Below are 19,547 nucleotides of genomic sequence, written 5' to 3' on the forward strand. Positions count from 1 at the left end.
CTCTTATGGGCCTTCAATTAGCAGCAGTTGCATTTAGACATTGACGCATAAAAGCTAATTACTTTATGTAAGATTACTATAATAATCTACTGATCTTTTTACGTTGCATTCCTGCACATATTTTAGCTGTATTCTGTGTCGTAATAAACCATAAGTAACTCATTTGGGCTATATGAATGGCCCTACCTATCAAGCATGGTGTGCATTTTAGATGCATGCTGTGCTATGATATTCATGGCCGTGTTGCTTGCGTTTTTAAGCCCTAATTTTTTTTAATGTTAGGTAAGAAGACAAAGTCTCCTTTCCAGTCAGCTGCAGCTCATCCAACCACATCATGATGGCTGATGTCTCCTCATTACCTGGGCCCAACGCCAAACCCCTTGTGCTGATGCTGTTGCCAGTACATTAGCTATATCTCTTTGTATATCCAAAACTTACCTTTTTGTACAGAGTAGAAACTGACATAATATGTGTCACCTGCAGTATATTATAAGTAGCATGGGCTATGAGTATGTTATGTTTATATTTGAATGCATACTTATTTTGATGCCTGTTGTATGTCCTTTGTAACATGGGCACTTAAGGGTTTGGTTGGCAAGATGGACTTGACAGGCGGCCAGTGATGAAGGGGGCTAGGTTGGAATTGTAGGGCCGGAGACAGGCAATGAGACCTAAATGTTTACACGTTCTTCCTGATGTCAAGCTGAAGACACCAATTTTCATGGAATAATACTTTCCTTGTGGATTACTTTTTTTTCCTTCTTGATATGCCTCGCCGGCAATTGGATTACACATGTTTTTTGGGAAATATCAACCGAAGATTTCTTTTAATGTTGATTTTGCCTGGATTTTACAAGTAGGAATTTGAAAGATTGGCGTCAGCCTGTGATATTTTCAAGGTCACATTTTGCTCGTGATATTACAGTGGTTATTGAAGAAATTGGATCATCTTGTCTCCCGAACTTTTCAATTCTCAGTTAGTCCTTTAATATGGACGGATTATGTACAGGTCCCATAACAGAGGCACTTAACAGTTTACTCTATATCACAAAGCCTTGAGATCTGTATTTTTAGGCTCCATGTGCAATATGTAAAACAACAAAGTTTGCAAGATAAATGAATTGACTCAATGCAGTGTCTTGTTTATTTATTGAACTGTTTAGAGTCTAGAATGTTTGCAGCTTTGGAAAACACGTTTGTGTTCATGTGGTGAAGCCACCCTGTGCTCTTGTGTATAATCCTGAACTGGTGGGATAGGGCAAGCACTGCATTACAGTCTAATAACTGCATCTGACAATAAAAGAAATAGGTGGAACAAGCTGTTTATTGCCCTTGGGGAACAAAAGACGTCCATGCCCAGTGATGTAGGGATGGTTTGCAGATAGGCTGGCGGATAGAGTAGGGTAGAGAACAGAACTTCAAATAACAAAGCGCTCATGCGAGTGTCCCGCCCCATAACATTTTCCCCCCAGTGGGTTGTGCAGCAAAAGCAACATGGCGGCCAGCTGGAGCAAAGGCTAGAGCTGTGACTCACAATTCACTCCCCCCATCAGTTATTTTGCATGGTTACAGAGAACTCTCAGGAATGGGATGATCTGTTATCAAGTTCAGGTTGCAAATTCCTTCAAATGGCAAATTTTGGTATGGGTCCGCTGTGCTACATGTGATGCATCCACTGTAGTCTGAGACAGGTGGCATTTCCCTGGAATATATTGAAAGCTACTGGATTGGGGTAACTCCCATTGTGGATGGCAAGATCATTTTGGGGCAATGACGACAGCAAATCAAACTTACAGAGTAACACGGCTCTTTACCAAGTGACGTTAATATATTTTGTGCATCCCCAGAATTTCAAAGCAAAGCCTGTGGTTGCATTCATGTACAGGTAGATCAGGCAGATCGCATGATCCAAGCAGGAAAATCGTTTTGAATCATCATCTCTGCTAATGAACTATAATAATGATGAAGAAGGACAACTAGTACAACAGCTATCACACCAAGTCTCTACCCTGTTTCAAAAAACAAAAATTGCAACATGTCTTGAATCTGTCACAAAACTGACACCAAATGTGAATGAAAACTGCATTATATATTTAATTGTCTTCTTCACATCTTATAGGAATACAGGGATGTATTAATAGCTGCCCAACAGTCAATTTAGTTAGTTGAATTGCTGCTTACTACATGTAACACTGTTACAGCCATGCCGAAACTTCTAAAAAATTTTGTTTTTAAATTATTATGAAGTTATATTATCACTGTTAATAATAATGCTTTGAGATTCATCAATGTGTGTGAACACAGCATACAATTAAATGTGCAAAATATTTAACTTATATTCACAACAATATATTAACAACAACTTCAATCACCTGAGATATCTTATTTGCATATAGTCAGTATGGCATCCATGGACAAAACAAAACCCCTTGCCTTAAATGTGCTGCTTTCCCTCAGGTCCTCTTCCTGAGGGCTGGGAACAGGCAATCACTCCAGAGGGGGAAATCTACTACATCAACCACAAGAATAAGACCACCTCGTGGCTGGACCCCAGGCTGGACTCGCGATATGGTATTTTACTTCTCAAACTGCGCAGTTTTCTGGCTCTCTGCTTTCTTTTCCAAAAGCCATTTTGGTGCAGGTCCTGGTGCTATTTTTATTTTATTAGTACTTCCATCTTCTCTTCTCTTCTTCTCTTCTCTCCCCTTCTCCTATCTTCTCTTCTCTTCTCTTCCCTTCTCCTCTCTTCTTCTCCTCTCTTCTCCTCTCTTCTCTTCTCTTCTCTTCTCTCCCCTTCTCCTCTCTTCTTCTCCTCTCTTCTCCTCTCTTCTCTTCTCTTCTCTTCTCTTCTCTTCTCTCCCCTTCTCTTCTCTTCTCTCCCCTTCTCCTCTCTTCTCTTCTCTTCTCTCCCCTTCTCCTCTCTTCTCTTCTCTTCTCTTCTCCTCTCTTCTCTCCTCTTCTCTTCTGTCCTGTCTCTTCTCCTCTCTTCTCTTCTCTTCTCTTCTCTTCTCTTCTCTTCTCCTCTCTTCTCTTCTCTTCTCTTCTCTTCTCTTCTCTTCTCTTCTCTTCTCTTCTCTTCTGTCCTGTCTCTTCTCCTCTCTTCTCTTCTCTTCTCTTCTCTTCTCTTCTCTTCTCTTCTCCTCTCTTCTCTTCTCTTCTCTTCTCTCTTTGTTGGCCTAAGTTAATCCCTCTGTGTGGTAGTAAAGCTGACTGAAATGAAGGTAACTGCTTATGTCACTCTGATTTACTCACGCTCGAGGTGCTCCCATCACATCAGAGAGCCGTTCCCAGGGGAAGCGCTCCTCTCCCAGTCGCTCCCAGTTCCCAGTTGTATAAAAACCGCTAATTTGTGCTCCATTGGGGTAATAAGAACCATACTGACAAAGAATGCATAGAAAACATGCCAAAGTATTTGTAAATGTGCTGATTTCTAAATCACTCATAGAATATCCAGTTTAGAGTCGAACAATATGCACGAATACAATGTATTAATAAACATTGACAGACTTAAGTACAATAGTTTATAGTGCATAAAATAACCAAATAACCAATATCACCATATTTTTCTCGTTGAAAATATCTGGTTTAAAATATGTTTTTCTCTTACCTAGCCTCTCAAATACATTCACTGGATAATTCTGGAATTAGCATTGCAAAGGTATTATGATGCATTGTGTTTTCTTGTGGTGGGAGAGTGCGGCTCCAACCAGCTACAAACTGAGAGCCTGGTCACAATAGTGAAGGTCTTTGAAGATTTATAAGTTAACACACAGGTCTAGTGGGGCACCAAATCGTTCACATAATGAATGTGAGAATGAGCAGGGTTAGGGTCGGGGTGCTCTCTGTGTGTGTGTGTGTGTGTGTGTGTGTGTGTGTGTGTGTGTGCGCTTGTGTGTGCGCTTGTGTGTATGTGTGTGTTGGGGAGGGGGGGGTGGTGGATTCACTCATATCCTGCCCTAGACAGGTCTTTAGGGAAACACTCTTGTTATGTTGACAGGGCCTTTTCCTCCGCATTCAGAAACCTGTTCACACACACACACACACACACACACACACACACACACACACACACACACACACACACATACTCACACACACACACACATTCACACACTCAAATGCACACTCAGGTGAAGGTTCCTCTGTGTGTGTTGCTGATATGTGGCTCAACAGTATGTCTCTCCGAAAAGGTTAGCTGTTTGCACCTCAGCCGAGAGCTGAAAAGTGACAGAGCCCCTTTAAGCAGGCAGGACTCCCCCTGCATGAGATTCAGAGCAGAGCTCAGCAGCCTCCCCCCTCCTCCTGTAGTGGACTTCCAGACAGAGCTGAACCATTGCCAGGCCTCTTTATTCTGTGGTTCAGCTCTTAATCTGTTCCAGACCTTTTCTGTCAAAGAGCTTCAGTGTGCGCTGAGAAGAGGGGGCAGGGAGAGGCGTGGCGACAGCGAGCAAGAGAGAAAGATGAAGAGAAAGACAGAGAAAGTGAGCAGGAGAAGGGAAAGACAGGGAGGGGCATGAAAGGGAAATACCAATGGGATACGTGGCTTCCCCCCCCCCTACTCTTTAAGATGGTAAGAGGTGGAGAGGGGAGAACAAGGAGTGGGGTTGCGCTGGAGCCCCTTCATAGAGAGCATTTCCTTTTGTAGTGTGGAGGAAACAAACATTAAATATCCCAGCACACACACACACACACACACACACAAACACACAGTTCAGTCAGTCTCTAGGCAAATTTCTGCAACATACTCTGAGATTCTGCTTTGTTTGAAGCCAAATGTTACTTAAATTGTGAAAGTCTGTTTGCTTGGTGATGCCATCATGCGATATTTCTGGTACAATTGCGATGGTGGTGTCTGGTGTACATCCGTCAACTGTGACTGTCAAGCTTTAGTGAGATCTCTTAAAAAGAACTGAGCAAGGGCTTATTTCAGGACTTGCAATGTCTGAACTCCCTTAGTCTACTTCTGAGTTTTAAACACATTCAGTGCTGGATTTCTGCCACTGTGATTATGAAGGAATCATGCATCTCATTTGATGTCTTCTAAGAGAATCTGTTAGCTTATATGTGTCACTGATTGATATGCCAGTGGTTGCAGAATATTTTTTAACAATTGTGAACTGAATTTAGTTACTTCCTTGCCTTTGATTCATCCCTTTTTAGACAGACAAGACATCAATATCTGCACTTACAATATGTGTTCAAAATAATTTTGATTCATTTATTTAATGATGAGGTAATTTGAATGAACTGAATTAGAAATAATATAAATGAGTCTGTTTAATCCTCACGTCTGTTAGCTGTGGCTATAGTTTTCTGCTCCACAGACAGAGACAATGCAATAAAACTCAAGATGACCTTTTGAACTGTGGTAACTTGAAATCATCCTCTTCTTCAACCACACACACACAAACACACCTTACCCCCCCCCCCCCCCTCTCTGGACCTTTAGATGTGTATTCCAAAGCAGATTACTATGTAACACTTTTGTCACACAACAAAGGAGCTAAATCTCTGGAAAGTGTTAGTCCTGCTGATTGTCTCATTAACAGACATTTACAGACACAGGGCTGTGGCTTCAAAATGGAAATGCCAGGAAAAAAACAGCAGGCCGATTCTTCAAAGTTGCCCATTTGACTCTGTGAGGTGAAGTTGGAAAAAGGTTGAGACACGGAGGAGACTGACCAAAGCTAAATTAATTAGCTCTCGGAGTGGTGTCAGGCATGACTAATAGAATAGCCTTATAATCCCCTCAGAAGCCTCAGATGTGATTAACACGACAACTTTTCACAATGCAAAAGATCCTAGAACATGTTTGCTAAGAAGGCCACTCAGTAAGAGACAAGTATTCCTGTGCCTCCTGTGCCATTCAGGCCCGATACCCTTTCACACTAGAGTTCTTATGTGATGCTCAGTTGACCCAGTTAAGCCCAAGGAAAAGTTAGGAAAAAGAGTGCAAACAAGATATTCTGTTGTGGCACAGCAAACCTGATGGTTGAGAGTATTACTAGATACTGAACAGTCTTTTCGCCTTAGGATATGATTGTGATGATTTCTTTCTTTACAAATATAAACAAATACAATAAGGCAAACTGGCACAGAATCAAGAAGAAAGTGAATCATTCATTCCCTATTTTGCATGAGGGAACATTTGTAAAATAAATAAAAGCCATTAATTCGAGAATGGTGCACTATGGAGCTGCAACAACAAACAAAACACCCAGAATACACCAATATATATTTCAAACTTGTTCTCCAGTGCAATGGCAGCCTATAAATACCTCAGCCATGTATGAAGACAATTACTGGAGCTTGTGTGGAGGCCACAGTGTCCACAACAACTTGAGCATTGGATGACCATCGGAAGTCATTTGTGGCATTTGGCAAGGAGGCTAAGCAGTATCTGTTGAGTATATGCACGAAGCAGGCAGTGATTTATTTGTGTCAGGGTTGTTGAGGAGAAAGCATTGGTTTTTGCTCACATAAATAGTTTGCAGGACAATTATAGCATTATGCGTATTGTATATGATTCAGATTTAGAATTGTCACCATTTGAAGTGTCGCCATTTGACCTAATAATCATGCCTCTTCTTGCATGATGAAGTATATTTTTGGGGGCCTTTTGCCTTTATTTAGACAGGACTGTGAATATCAACAGGAAGCGAGTAGGAGAAGAGAGATGGGGTTGGATCGGGACCACAGGTCAGACCGCTCAAACCTGATTTACCAACCTGGGTCAAAATTATTTGTGGTAAAGGTTCAGATATTTAGCTCCTTAAAACCAACATGGAGGCAACAGTGCTATATTATTTGTGTCCTAATGAACACACAAGGTCTTGAACTCCCAGCAAACCCTCCCCTGCTGCTTAATGGCACTGTGGCCTATGAGAAGACCCGGGCAGTTATCGGTCATGTGCTGTTTGTCTGTGCCTCTGCTATCATAACACTTGAACACAGAAGTTGGCACCTTGTTGGTGGGTGCACAGTGATGTCAGCTTTGCGAAGCACTCAGCTTTTCCAGTGTACTTGTGAGCCAGCAGTGAGTCATTACTGCATTCACTCCCGGCTGACTCCATTTAAGCAGACGCTTTTGACATAAAAAAAAAACAAAAAAGAAACGCATGGATAGTTTTCTGTGTCTGATATCAGTGTATATCAAAGCAACAGAGAGCCAGGAAAGCACTGACTGTTCCAATAATACCTAGATAGACCCTTCGTAATTGTTGGTACTTGTTATTGTTGCTGAATGTGGTCAGACTGTTTTCAGCATGGGATCTTGTTGCCAAGCTAGACTTTCAAGCATTCTGCTGATTTTTTCCGGACCAAAGTTGGGCTCAGTCTGCCATTATTTTCTGTCCTGATTTTATATTCTTACCAGGCTCAAGACAAGCAACTCTAGAGTGCACTATATAGACAAAAGTATATATAGTGCAGTGTTTCCCACAGAATTAAATATTCTATTGGTAGGTTTGCAGAATAAACTCGAATGCAACAGTTTTTAACAAATTACTGCAGCGTGGTTATGATTCTAACCAGATTTAAGCACAATTTAGTACAACCAGGAAAATCATTGTGTGTTGGTAAATGTTGATATTGTGGCCGCCACAAATAAGTCAATGTATGGGAAACACTGTAGTGTGTGTGTGTGTGTGTTGGAACAGCCATGCACGTTCTTTTCTGTTTAGGTGAAATATTTTAATCAGATTCAATCACTTATGTTGCATTTATTCATATCTGGTGCATTGAACATATTGGCAGCAACAGTTGATTGTTAGATATGTATAAAGATCGCCCCATTCCCTCGAAATCTGTGTTAGACTGGTGTTCTGGAAATGTAATATTCTGGTTAGGACTCTTTCGAATAGTCAGAAGTTAAATATTGGCTAAGGTGTTGGAGGAGCTCCCTCAGCAGCCTTGGGACCAGGGCAGTGCGTCGAGTCAGTCCGTCTCGCCTTTTCTCACAGATGTACGCTCGCAAACACCCTTGCATTGTGGGATTGCGGCCTCAGCGCACCCTCTGAGATTTGTGACGATAAAGTCTGTTGTTGCAAGCTCGTCGTGTCACAGCAGAGCGTGAACAAGATTATTGCAGGGCGGCTCAACCTGTGCTTTTCTGTGTGCGTTGGAGAGAGGAGGACCTCTCCCTCCCTACCTCGCCTGTAGTTCCCCTGCTCAGGGCCTCTCTTTTCAGCAAGCCTTCTCATGTCTAGAATGGCCGTGGGGTGAACCTGCCCTTGTGGCTTATCCAAATACGCAAGACTGACTCTGCCTGGATACTGTTTTGTTTTCTTTCTCTTTCTTTTTCCTCTCTCTCTCTCTCTCGCACTATCCCCCCCCCCCTCACCCTCTCCTCTCCAAAAAAGATTATTCAATCACGGAGAAAGTCTAGAAATGGCCTCTGGTGTTGCTGCAAGACTTCAGTTGTTGTTGTTGAACCGCAGTACTGTATTTGCCTCGAAGCGCTGCAGTTCCAAGAGCTACTTCGGCACTGAGCTGCAAGCCAGATACAGTGGTTTCATATCTATGGGAGATAAGGCCCAGAAAAGGCACACACTCCCACAGTGTAAAGCAATAGAGGAGGGGGGGGGGTGGGTGTTGTGTGTGTGAAAGCTTGGGGTAATTTTGGAGGTGAGGGTCTGTTTGTGCGAGTGTAAGGGGCATTATGTGGGAAAGGGGTGTGAGGAGGGGCCCTGTGTGTTGGGGGAGGGGTAGGTACGCACAGTGCTGGTAAATGGGTTGAGGCTTATCCCAGCGTTCCCAGGCTAGCCCTGAGTGTTGCTGTATTCACAGTATGATAGTGTTAGTCCACTGATTGATGATGGGAAGAACAGGGAGGGCCAGTACAATATCCCTCAGACAACACGGTTTTGTATTGTTATATAACTTTTTATGACTCATTGATTTCTGCAGTCCATTTAATTTTTATTTCACACAGAAACGTTTGAATTTCTAGTTAAAAGTATTTTTCACAATTTTCCATTTTCATCAAATCTTTACTCAAACAGTGACTAATATTGTAAAGCCTTTAAGAGATGCATTATTAGCTTGTGAAAGGAAAGAAATCCCAATAGTTGAAAGGATTCACTGTACTTTTAGCTTTGTAGGAAAAGTCCCCCCATGTAGGAGAAATGAATAGATCACCTTCTGCCTTTACTACCACACAATTACCCAGTAATGTAAAAGAGAATATAAGAAAATATAATTGTCTGTTAATTTAGTAAAATATTTAATATTGTTATGTCAAATAATATAACACTATGTTAATATTTTGTGATTATTATACATTATGTTAGTTTCTTTAACGTCTAAAGATTAAACTTTGATCACCTTATGAGAGGGTCAGACATGTCAACAATAATTCTTCTAATAAGTTCAAACTTTTAATCAATATGTTTTAATTAATAGATTAATCTTTCTGTTATTGCATTCCACCTCATATACAACATTCCCTAACCAGTTAGGGCAAAACACTATGGCCAAAACAAGCATGCCATTGGTTCATTGGTTAAGTGTGAATATCTTAAGCCACAATCAGAGCCCTTGGCTAAAATGTTTTCTTCCACCATGAGCCTTAAAATGACAATTTCCACTCATGAAAAAATAATTGGTGTGTGTGCGCTTAGCATTCCTGAAAACATTGAGAAACCCAGGCTGTATAACTCACAGGAGCCGCAGTAACACCACTGGGCTACGAAGGAAATGCAGTCTTTCCGGGGCTGTCTGTCATCGGCTGTTTTAATGAAGTTCTGCATCCTCTTTCAGGCAAGAGATGGTGCTCCTCAACCCAGGCCTTATGACATGAATTGAGTCATTGTAATGGTATATGTAATAGTCCCTGGGCAGGATTACTGACTGGGCACATGGCTTGGGGCCCCATACCACCACAGGCTTCTGATCAGCCATTGTTTACTCATTTCATTATTATGCAGAAAGCTTAAGTGCAGCCCTATTAAACAATGTGCAGTTTCCAACAAAAACTTTTTGGTGTCATGTAGATACCACATCATTTTTGCCTGAGTTATCTACAGTATTTATATGCACGCCCCTTATTGGTGGTTTCATAATTTTGGACGTGACTCATTAGTTTATACTGGACAAACCACTTGGAGATGTGGAAAATCAAGACCTCAAAAATGGGAGTGCGAGTTTATTGTTCTGCATGACTGTATGACAAAAGCATGTGTTCCCTTCAGGAGTCAAGTTAGGTGACTTTGTCCCTCTTTGTCTTTCCAGTGCAGTTTTTGCCATTAAACTGATGAATATGCATTACAGCAACCGAGTAGTCACTTAAAGAAACCAAAGGGAAGTGTCTTGAACCTAGTGTTTATCTCCTGCAGAACCGGTTTGTCTAGTAGAACTGTTAATACATGTCTCTGAATGAGGGGAGCTGGCTTAGGTGCCTTGGGCGTGTCTCCAGACTATCTTAAACATAACAATAGAGGGTGTTAGGACATGTAGGAAAGCCTTTGGCTAGCCATAAAGATGCTAATATCAGTCAGGACAGCACATGCAAGAAATAGACGCACAAAAGTTTCTTATAGGGGGGAGCTATGAACACTTTCCTCAAAGCGGTCATGTCATGATCCTCTTGTCAATCAGCCAATATTCATAAAGCCTATTTGACTTCTTAGAGCCTTCGGGCCCCTTTATTAGAGCATAAACGTGGCCCTTCAATGAAATCAGCAAGATGAAACTGAATTTGGATGTCAAGGAATTTACATCCATCAGCTAAGTGATGTCCTTGTGACTCACCAGTGATAATGAAGTTTAAGTACGTGTTATTAAATATAACGTTGGAACATTGATTAGCTACAGTTCTGTAAATGTTGTGTTCCCTATAAGCTTTGTGATGGTACTAAGGGGGTTATCAAAGGTAATTTCTTTTGTATATTTCTGACCACAGTGTCAGTAAATAAAATGCGATTATTAATGTCAGATTCAAACTGTGAACACTGTTTACATGTGGAATCTAACAACGTGCACTGCTGTGGACATACTGAAGACCTCAGTTAATAATAGCACCCAAATATTATTGTTTCAACACAAAGTGTAAACATCATTACTTCAGCAGAGTAGGTATTTTGTGTTGTTTTTGGCCACTTCTCAACTCAAACACGGCTAGATGTCTAATCAAGATCAAGCAAGCAGTGGAGTTAATGGAGTAAGATGCATTGAGTTTCTTTAGTTTCTTACTTTGATTATTACTATGACCAGTAAAAGGTGTAGGCTAGATGGAAAGTGTAACAATTTGTCAGGTGAGCAAGCGCTGCTCATTTCAGCAATAGTAGTTTACAGTGTTCTCTACTGTGTGCAGTGAGGCTTTGTTGGGTTGTGAAGGATTAATTTTATGAGTCTATAAGAATGAACTAATCGACCCCACGAGCACATAGGCTAAAGCAAGCTTTTACCTTAAAGTTGTGCTTATAACTTATAGAAAATGAGGACTGCTGCTTGACCAAAAGATGCTTTGAAGCATGCTATTTTTAAGCAATTCTTTGGTATTGAAGTTCAGTGGATTCACATGTCTCCATGTGATGCAGTAGGATGATTTGTCATAGTTAACCTACTGTTTAGATTAGGATGACAACTTCCTCTTCTAACCTAACATGATGAATGGACTTAATGAGCTTATGACTATGTACTTGTATTATACAGCTGTGTGTGTGTGTGTGTGTGTGTGTGTGTGTGTGTGGCAAATATAACATTTCACTTGGTTGAATTACCCCTGTTCATATGGACTCATCTAGCCCCACTCATCTGATACAGGGTTCAGTAATGAGACAGAGCAGCCTCTTCCTCACAGATCTTAATGGATATTGTTTCCTTCCTTCCTTCCTTCCAGCCATGAACCAGCAGCGCCTGTCCCAGAGCACCCCGGTCAAGCAGGGCGGTCAGCTGCCCTCTAGCCCCCAGAGCGGCACGCTGGGAGGCAACAGCCAGATGCGTCTACAGCAGCTCCAGATGGAGAAGGAGCGACTGCGGCTCAAGCACCAGGAGCTGCTGAGGCAGAGACCCCAGGTCAGCACGCCCCACTGGTCCCTGAGCTTTGGAACATATATGTGATTTGATCGCAATATACTGTATTATATATTTATTTATGTATTTATTTAAATAAATCATGTTCATATTGTTTGTGTTTGGGTTAGGGTAGGGTATTGGAAGGTAGCTTTTCTTTGAGGGGGTGATGTTTTAGGGGCAATAGCTCTGTGTGTTCGGTCTGAAATATTTATGTTTCAGTGACTTAAATATAGCTGTCGTAGTAATGCAAACAGCAACCCTGATTGTGCAAGTGCACTCAAAGACATGATTGTGTTTGGGCTATAATGCAAGCCAAGACCCCTGAGCTTTGCGAGGCTTTGTCAAAACTAGTTCTGAACATGTTGAAGTTAACAACCATAGGAAACCTACGCCCATTCATGCTTTTATTAGAGATGGGGAGAGAGGTGTGTATGTTTGCTTCCTGACACAGAAATGTTCCATTAAAAGAACTCCGTTTACTATGACTGCAGACATTTCTGTAATGGAGTGGGCGTGAGATATGACTAGACGGTGTGTTTGTGCAGTGAGGCTGGAGAGTGGGGAATATAAGGAAAGACAGAGGTGTTTGGGGACGTGAAGAGTGTTCTATAAGAAGTCCCTGCAGGAAGTGAAATAGATCAAAGGTACTACAGGGATCCGCTGGGATGGTGTGGTAGATACTAGAGGTGGGTGAAATAACATACTAGAAAGTTAAAAGTTGCCGCCAATTCAAAGCCACTTGCTCTTGTTCCTTGTTAGATTTTTTGAATGAATCCCTCGAGTTGGTTCCCTGTCTCATCACTCGTTATTTCTGTAAGACATTTACACTTGCATTTAGTCATTTAGCTGATGCTTTTATCAATCAAGGTAGCGGCTTACAACAATCAAGGTAAAACAAAGGTGCGGTGCCACTAGGATATTGTTCATGCAGCCATACTACTTACATGGAATAGTAACAGTTCAAGCAAAGTCAAGGGAGGGGGAAGAGGGATAGTCAGGAGGATAGGGAAGAAGATAGTGTTAAGTGCTAGATTAAGCATGTCAAGTTGTCTGTAGTGTTAGGAGTACATGAAGTATAATTTCCAAGAATATGCCGTGATGGTGCAGATAGTGGCAGTGGTGGTGATTTTATGGTGAGTTGTCCCTTTAAGTAATCATTTATATGAGAGTGACCTTACAAAGCATACTACCTCTGAGTCACAACTGTTGTGCCTTTTTACTAAGACGTCCTGTACAGTGGTGAGATATGTTCCTGCTTGAAGTGTCATGAAGGATGTTTATAGAAAGTGTGTTTCACAATCATTCGTTGAAATGAGAACCAGATTTGTAACTCCTTGGCCAGGGATGGGCTTTGTGCTTGCGTTTAGAAACGTCATGCCAGAAACCACGTTTAATTGTTTTGGTTTCTGGATTCTCGCCCCATTTTCTCTCTTTGAACGGGTTCCTTTTGTTTGGGCAAAACAAGACTGGTAAGCCTTTTTTGGTACAACTGGATGTTTACAGTGATGACCTTTGACATAAGTGCTTGGCCAGGTTTCAAATCCTCTGTACCTGTTTTGCCTCTGTCCTTTGAGATATGTTTGGGAAGAAGGCCCAAGTGTATTGCAATCACTACATGCATTTAACACCAATATTTGGAACAGAGGGCTATTTCCGGTTACAATGTCTAGACCAGGCTTTAATTGATTCCATGTCGATTTTGAAATTTGTCTGAGTGCCACAGACAAAAATCATGATTTCAAGGGGGGTTGCAACCAATACTGCCAGCTAACCCCACAGAAACAGTCCATTCTAAGAGTCATGAAACCTCTCCTCAATGGAGGCTCTTCCCAAGCGCCTGTGTGTATTTTTCTCACTTGTCTGACAGGCTATTGATTCTCACATGTTGGTTGCCTGGAACTGGAAAGTGATTTCCTCTCCCTGACTGTGTCTGCACACACAGTGAACGTACAACATAATTAAACTTAAACATTTGTGTTTGTATAACGTTTGTCCTGGAACTGTTTTGTTTGAACATGGCATTTGCGCCCACAGGAACTGGCTCTGAGAAACCAGCTTCCCACCAGCATGGAGCAGGACGGACCAGGCACCCAGAACCCTATCTCCTCCCCGGGCATGGCTCAGGAAGCCAGGACCATGACCACCAACAGCTCTGACCCATTCCTCAACAGGTGAGGGGCCAGGGAGGTGTTAGGACGTTGTCTGCATAATAGCAGACTAGTCTATTTTATGTAAAGATAGCGAATATTCTATTTTATGTATTTGACTTTTTAAATTTAAAAAAAAAAACTATTGCCCTTTTATGCTTGTATTGCCCTATTATTCTTTGCTTTTGTTTATGTAAAGCACATTAAATTACCCCTGTGTATGAAATGTGCTACATAAATAAACTTGCCATGCCTAGAAGACATACATAATATTGTCGCCTTGAAGTTTGGCCTATGTATAATTGTACAATACTTTAAAAGCTTTATTGAATTTTAATATAAACTAGTACTGGCTTTGTAAATAACTTTGGAGCCAGAATCAGTCACTTAAAAAGTGAATGAAAAGTGCTCAAATTTCAGTATAAAAATATGACGCATATAAACAGTATAACCAACTAGAAATCTAGCAATAAACTGAAAACTTTACAAACCCTCACATGGCAATGAATCATTTGGGGTGAGGAACACGTCATGCGTCCCTCTAGTGGACATTTTGTGAAGTGCATGTTTATTTAATCAACAGTGAAATTAGTCATTGGCCTCATGTGTTTTTTTTATTTTTTTAAAACCTGGGAACCAACAAGGAGGCAAAAAAGCATGGATCGGCAACACACTATGGCCTTCTGCCCTGTAGAGTGTGATTGCCACTCAGAACTCTTCCCCTGTGCTGAGGTATAAAGAAACCCCAGTGCGTTTCATCACAGTCCTTGTTTAACAAGGAGAAGGGCAAACGGTACGCAGAGCCAGCTGCGTTGGGTCTGGTCTGTGAACAGGACAGTGTGCCCTACAACCTCTCGCCCTGCCGGCCTACGTGCACACAATGGCCTCATTCATGTTACCTCTCCTCCGTTCAGCCTGCCCTGCACATTTCACTCTGCTAGCACTAGTTAGCCAGTTAGTTAGCTAATATTTGTTATAGGCCCTTCTCAGTTTATGGTTGCGTTGGTCTGAGACATTGAGTCTCAGTCAGAGTCTCTTTAAAGTGACTGATTCTGCTTTCAGTAGAATTTTTTTTTAGAGATTTTGTGATTTTTAAAGATTGACCTTTCTCTGAATGTTGGCTCATTTTGTTTCAGCATCCATAGTCTTTGGATGAGTTACCCGTATGAAATCTTTATCTCAGCACAATTCTGTTAACTGAGCTTTGATCTTGGTTGAAAATGTAACCTTTGCTTTGCTTTGTTTTGTGTGTGTGTGTGTGTGTGTGTGTGTGTGTGTGTGCAGTGGGACCTACCACTCCCGTGATGAAAGCACAGACAGCGGCCTGAGTATGAGTAGTTACAGTGTCCCCCGCACTCCAGATGACTTCCTCAACAGCGTGGATGAGATGGAGACAAGTAAGTTCCTCTGGAACACTTCCCCAGCACTGACACATGACTCAGACTCACATTTTAGCATGATTCAGATAATGCGTTTCTAAGGTATGAGCTATACCAGGCGCGTAACTGAAGCGTTCCGTTCGCGACGCGTAAAATCCATTTTAGATTAATGGTCTATTTTTTTCGAACGTACGCCCCACTGTCACGTCTGGTGTAGCTACTTCCATTGATTATAATGGAAGCTAATTGTTGCAGGAGACGCAACGCGAACGAAACGCTTCAGTTACGCGCCTGGTGTAGCTCAGCCCTAACTCTAACTTCTGACCTCAACTTGCCTGTAGTTTGAATTGACATAATTTGTTATTATGTTTTGATATTGTTGTCATGTGTTGTCATGTTTTTTTACAGTCAACCTTTTAACTGCAGTGTTTTATGACAACATACTAATATGGCTCTCTGATTATAAGCTTTAACTGTATTAAAAACTGACATGAAGACAGTGGATTAACCGAGCCAGTTGATTGCATCAGGTGTGTGTTTATATCTTAGCTGTTTGTTACTGACTAAGCCTCCATGTTTTGCCTTGTCAGGTGATTCCCTGGGACCTGCCTCCATGGTGACACAGCCCAACCGTTTCCCTGACTACCTGGATGCTATGCCCGGGACAGACGTGGATCTGGGCACCCTGGAGGGAGAGAGCATGGCCGTGGAGGGCGAGGAGCTCATGCCCAGCCTGCAGGAAGCGCTCAGCTCCGACATCCTCAACGACATGGAGTCTGTGCTGGCCGCCACCAAGATCGACAAAGAGAGCTTCCTCACATGGTTATAGAATCAGCATGGGGTCACAACGCCGCCGACACTCTCTCTATCTCTCAATGCTCAGAACTGCTGCCGAGTCAATTTTGTGAAGGATGCCGAAACCGCTTTCACAACAGAACAAAAAAAGAGAGAGACTTCACTCTATGGATATGTTTGTTATTTTGTCATTCATCACTCATGGCCAAACTTGAGATATTGAGTTTAATGTTATGGTCTATCTTGTTTTCTTCTTTTCTATATTATTTAGTTTTGTCTGTATCCTCAAGGCTGGCCCATGAACAGACAATGAAAGGAGAAATGTCCAAATACGTGCTTCAGTCGCAGAGGGGTTGGGCATTACCTGTCTCCTCAGGCGATAGCAGAAACATATATCACGCAAAACACTACAAACACTTCTGAAAATACAATCTACAACTCTCTCTCTCAAGCACACACACACACACACACACACACACACAGACACACAGAGAGAGAGGTAAAATTACCTACAAACACATGAAGATGGGATAGCTATACTTCATATCCTGTACTATCCTGTACTGTCTGCCATCTCATTTGTTTTGCATTGTTATTTCTTGAGAAACCAAAAGATCTTTGTCAATAAGAGACAGAACCTCCGTAAGGCAGATGAGGTGGAGTAAGGTTGTGGTCATGTCCGGCCCAATCGTTTGAATTAATAACACAAGACAATGGAGGATGCAGCCGGTTCCCCTGTTTGGCAGTGCCAGCAAGGAGTTTGATCCAAGTCTTTTTTGTATTTCTGTGGAGAATTCAGTTCCAGATTGCTGCATTACTGTGTAAAGCATTATATTGTTTTATTGGTCGTATTGAACATTTGCCATTCAACACTACTCTTCTACTACTAATCATTATTTTCAATAATCAAATATACTTCCTTAAAGTTTTATTAAAATGTATTTTGGGAATTAGGGATGTTATATTTTCAAATGAAGCTTAGCCTCTATATATCAGTCTTATTTAAACCTAATTTGCTAGGTTACCTTTTTAGTACTGCTTTTATCAGTTAAGGGCATTGCGCATAGATCGATGAGCTTTTCTGCTTGAAACACTAAAACACTAAATATATATATAGATTTTTTAATAAACAGGGTCATAACTCCCATACAGTTAAGCAATACTGAATAGATCAAACTGAGAAGTTTCTCTCATTCACCAACTCATGGAGTTATTGTCCTAGTATGCCTTTTTAAACGCTTTTCTGCCATCAGCCTGTTGCTATTTGCTAATATACTCCTTACATGTCTAGAAAATATTAAAACGCTAGAAGAAAAACGAAAGACATCAGACAATTCAGACGGTATTGGTTGTGTCAAAACTGAGCTTGTCTGATATAAACTCCTGGCAAGAGTAGTTTTAAGAAGATGGTCCTGATATGTTTATGTTGGTTAGGGAGCATGTCATGATGGGTAGTGGTGTAGAGTAGCAGTTAGCTGGAACTTGACTGGCCATTGTGATAAAGGATCATAGTTGGTCTGGGTATATTCATTGTGAACCATTAGCTATGATTTCTGTAAAAAGAAAAAAAATGAAAAAGTCCAAGCTTCCAAAGACTGTTTTTGTTTTGTGTAGTCATATCCTTACGAACAAAAGTGAACGAATAATTGTTAATATTCTTCACAGAATACAAAATGCATAAGCTAATGAAAATTATATGGCCTGGGTACAAAAGAAATGCATCTACAACCAGAACCTGCCTTTCTACAAAGGCTGTAGTGAATGAATGAAGTGTAGTGAACAAGTTATTGATTAATTCAGAGATTCACAATGTAGTTTACATTTGGAGCGTGAGAACACTACAGCATCAGATCACTGGCAACAGTATCACAATTGCTTCCTATATTCAGAGAATATGAGTATTATGAAATGTCTGTTTACATAGTGATTTTACCCGTTGCATTTATTAATTATTTGTCTCAATTATGTGGGTGCATATTTGTGATTATTGCATCATGCAACCCAGTTATACTGCAGAAAGATTTACTCAGATTTTTATATTAACTCACAAAGAGGTGCAGCAGCAGCAGCATTGTGTCTAGGGACAAAAATGTTTTGCTATAAAAATGACATTTGCTTCCTGTTTGCAGCTAGAGCAAAATACGTTGTTGATGGACATTCATCAGTGTTGGAAAGAACAATGTAATGGAAAGTGATTTTTATAAATCATTGGTACAGTGGTGATATTTTGTGCTTGCAGAAAGTTTAAGTAAGAAAAGGTATTTGTCACTGAAACATGATTTCACTTCTTAGTTAGTATGTAACTTCCAGAATATAGTAATTATGGACTATTTTAGTGTATTAATCACGCAAGGTAAACGATTTGTATTTAGATGATCCTAAATGCACATACAATTCATAGACATGATCTCTTCATTCTTTTTTAATAGACTTTGTGCATGTATGGTAGGACCTTAAGTTCTGTTACACTCTTTATATAATACTTTTTAAATTGGCCTGGAATAAAGTATATACTTTGTGTTAAATTCTGTTTGCTCTTGTTCAATCAAATGAATGTCTTCCTTTATTGTGCTGAGAGCAGTGGGTGAATAGCTACATTACTGCATTATTCTGCTTTATACAAAGGCTCTGGTAATATTTGGCTCGATGGTGTTTTAAGCTCTCACCGTCGACTTCAAGGCAGGGCTGCGACCGTCGACTTCAAGGCACCTAACCTTAACCCTAACCCTTGCCTAACCCATGCAGCGCTGCCTGGAAGACGACGTTGGGGGCTTAACACACCTAATAGCTCTGCTGACATATCTAATGATTAAGCCCTGATTTACTTATGGCTTAAGTGTTGAAACATTTGAAATTGTGATATCTTTTCTTTCACAAATAATATGTTGATTTAATACATTGTGAAACCAGCATCCTGGGGTTATCAAAATCTTTTGAAAAAAAACAAAATCATAAGTGACCTCCATGCTTAAATATTTTAATGGCCTATAAAAAGCAGTTCTTGTCACTTTGCCTGGAATCGCCTGGTCAGATGAAGTGAAAATTGAGCTTTTTGCCAATAAACACTCAAGGTGGGTTAGGAACACATAGAAGGCTAGTGAAAAGAACCCCATGCCTACTGATAACCATGGTGGAGGGCATATGGGCTTTTTTTATTTCAAAGGCCCTGAGAACCTCATTATGGTAAATCATGAGCTCCATGAAATACCTG

General features: G+C 41.0%; 1 protein-coding gene across 2 annotated transcripts in view; it reads left to right on the plus strand.

Moving 5' to 3' along the window:
* Positions 1 to 18,861, plus strand: part of yap1 (Yes1 associated transcriptional regulator) — a 29,409-nt gene extending 10,548 nt beyond the window's left edge. The window contains exons 4-8 of one of the 2 annotated variants that reach the window (XM_076282588.1): positions 2,458 to 2,571; positions 11,840 to 12,015; positions 14,050 to 14,186; positions 15,447 to 15,559; positions 16,132 to 18,861. In XM_076282588.1, the coding sequence (XP_076138703.1) occupies positions 2,458 to 2,571; positions 11,840 to 12,015; positions 14,050 to 14,186; positions 15,447 to 15,559; positions 16,132 to 16,370 (779 nt within the window). In that variant the 3' untranslated portion in view covers positions 16,371 to 18,861. The remainder of the gene's footprint in view (positions 1 to 2,457; positions 2,572 to 11,839; positions 12,016 to 14,049; positions 14,187 to 15,446; positions 15,560 to 16,131) is intronic. The other variant, XM_076282589.1, reaches the window with a different exon arrangement.
* The last annotated feature ends 686 nt before the right edge of the window (positions 18,862 to 19,547 follow it).

This window comes from Alosa pseudoharengus, unplaced genomic scaffold (assembly GCF_046254945.1).
Source record: "Alosa pseudoharengus isolate Yale_2024_CS ecotype anadromous, Long Island Sound unplaced genomic scaffold, YU_APseudo_1.1 YU_APseudo_1.1_scf_13, whole genome shotgun sequence".
In the NCBI taxonomy this organism is placed as follows: Eukaryota; Metazoa; Chordata; class Actinopteri; order Clupeiformes; family Clupeidae; genus Alosa; species Alosa pseudoharengus.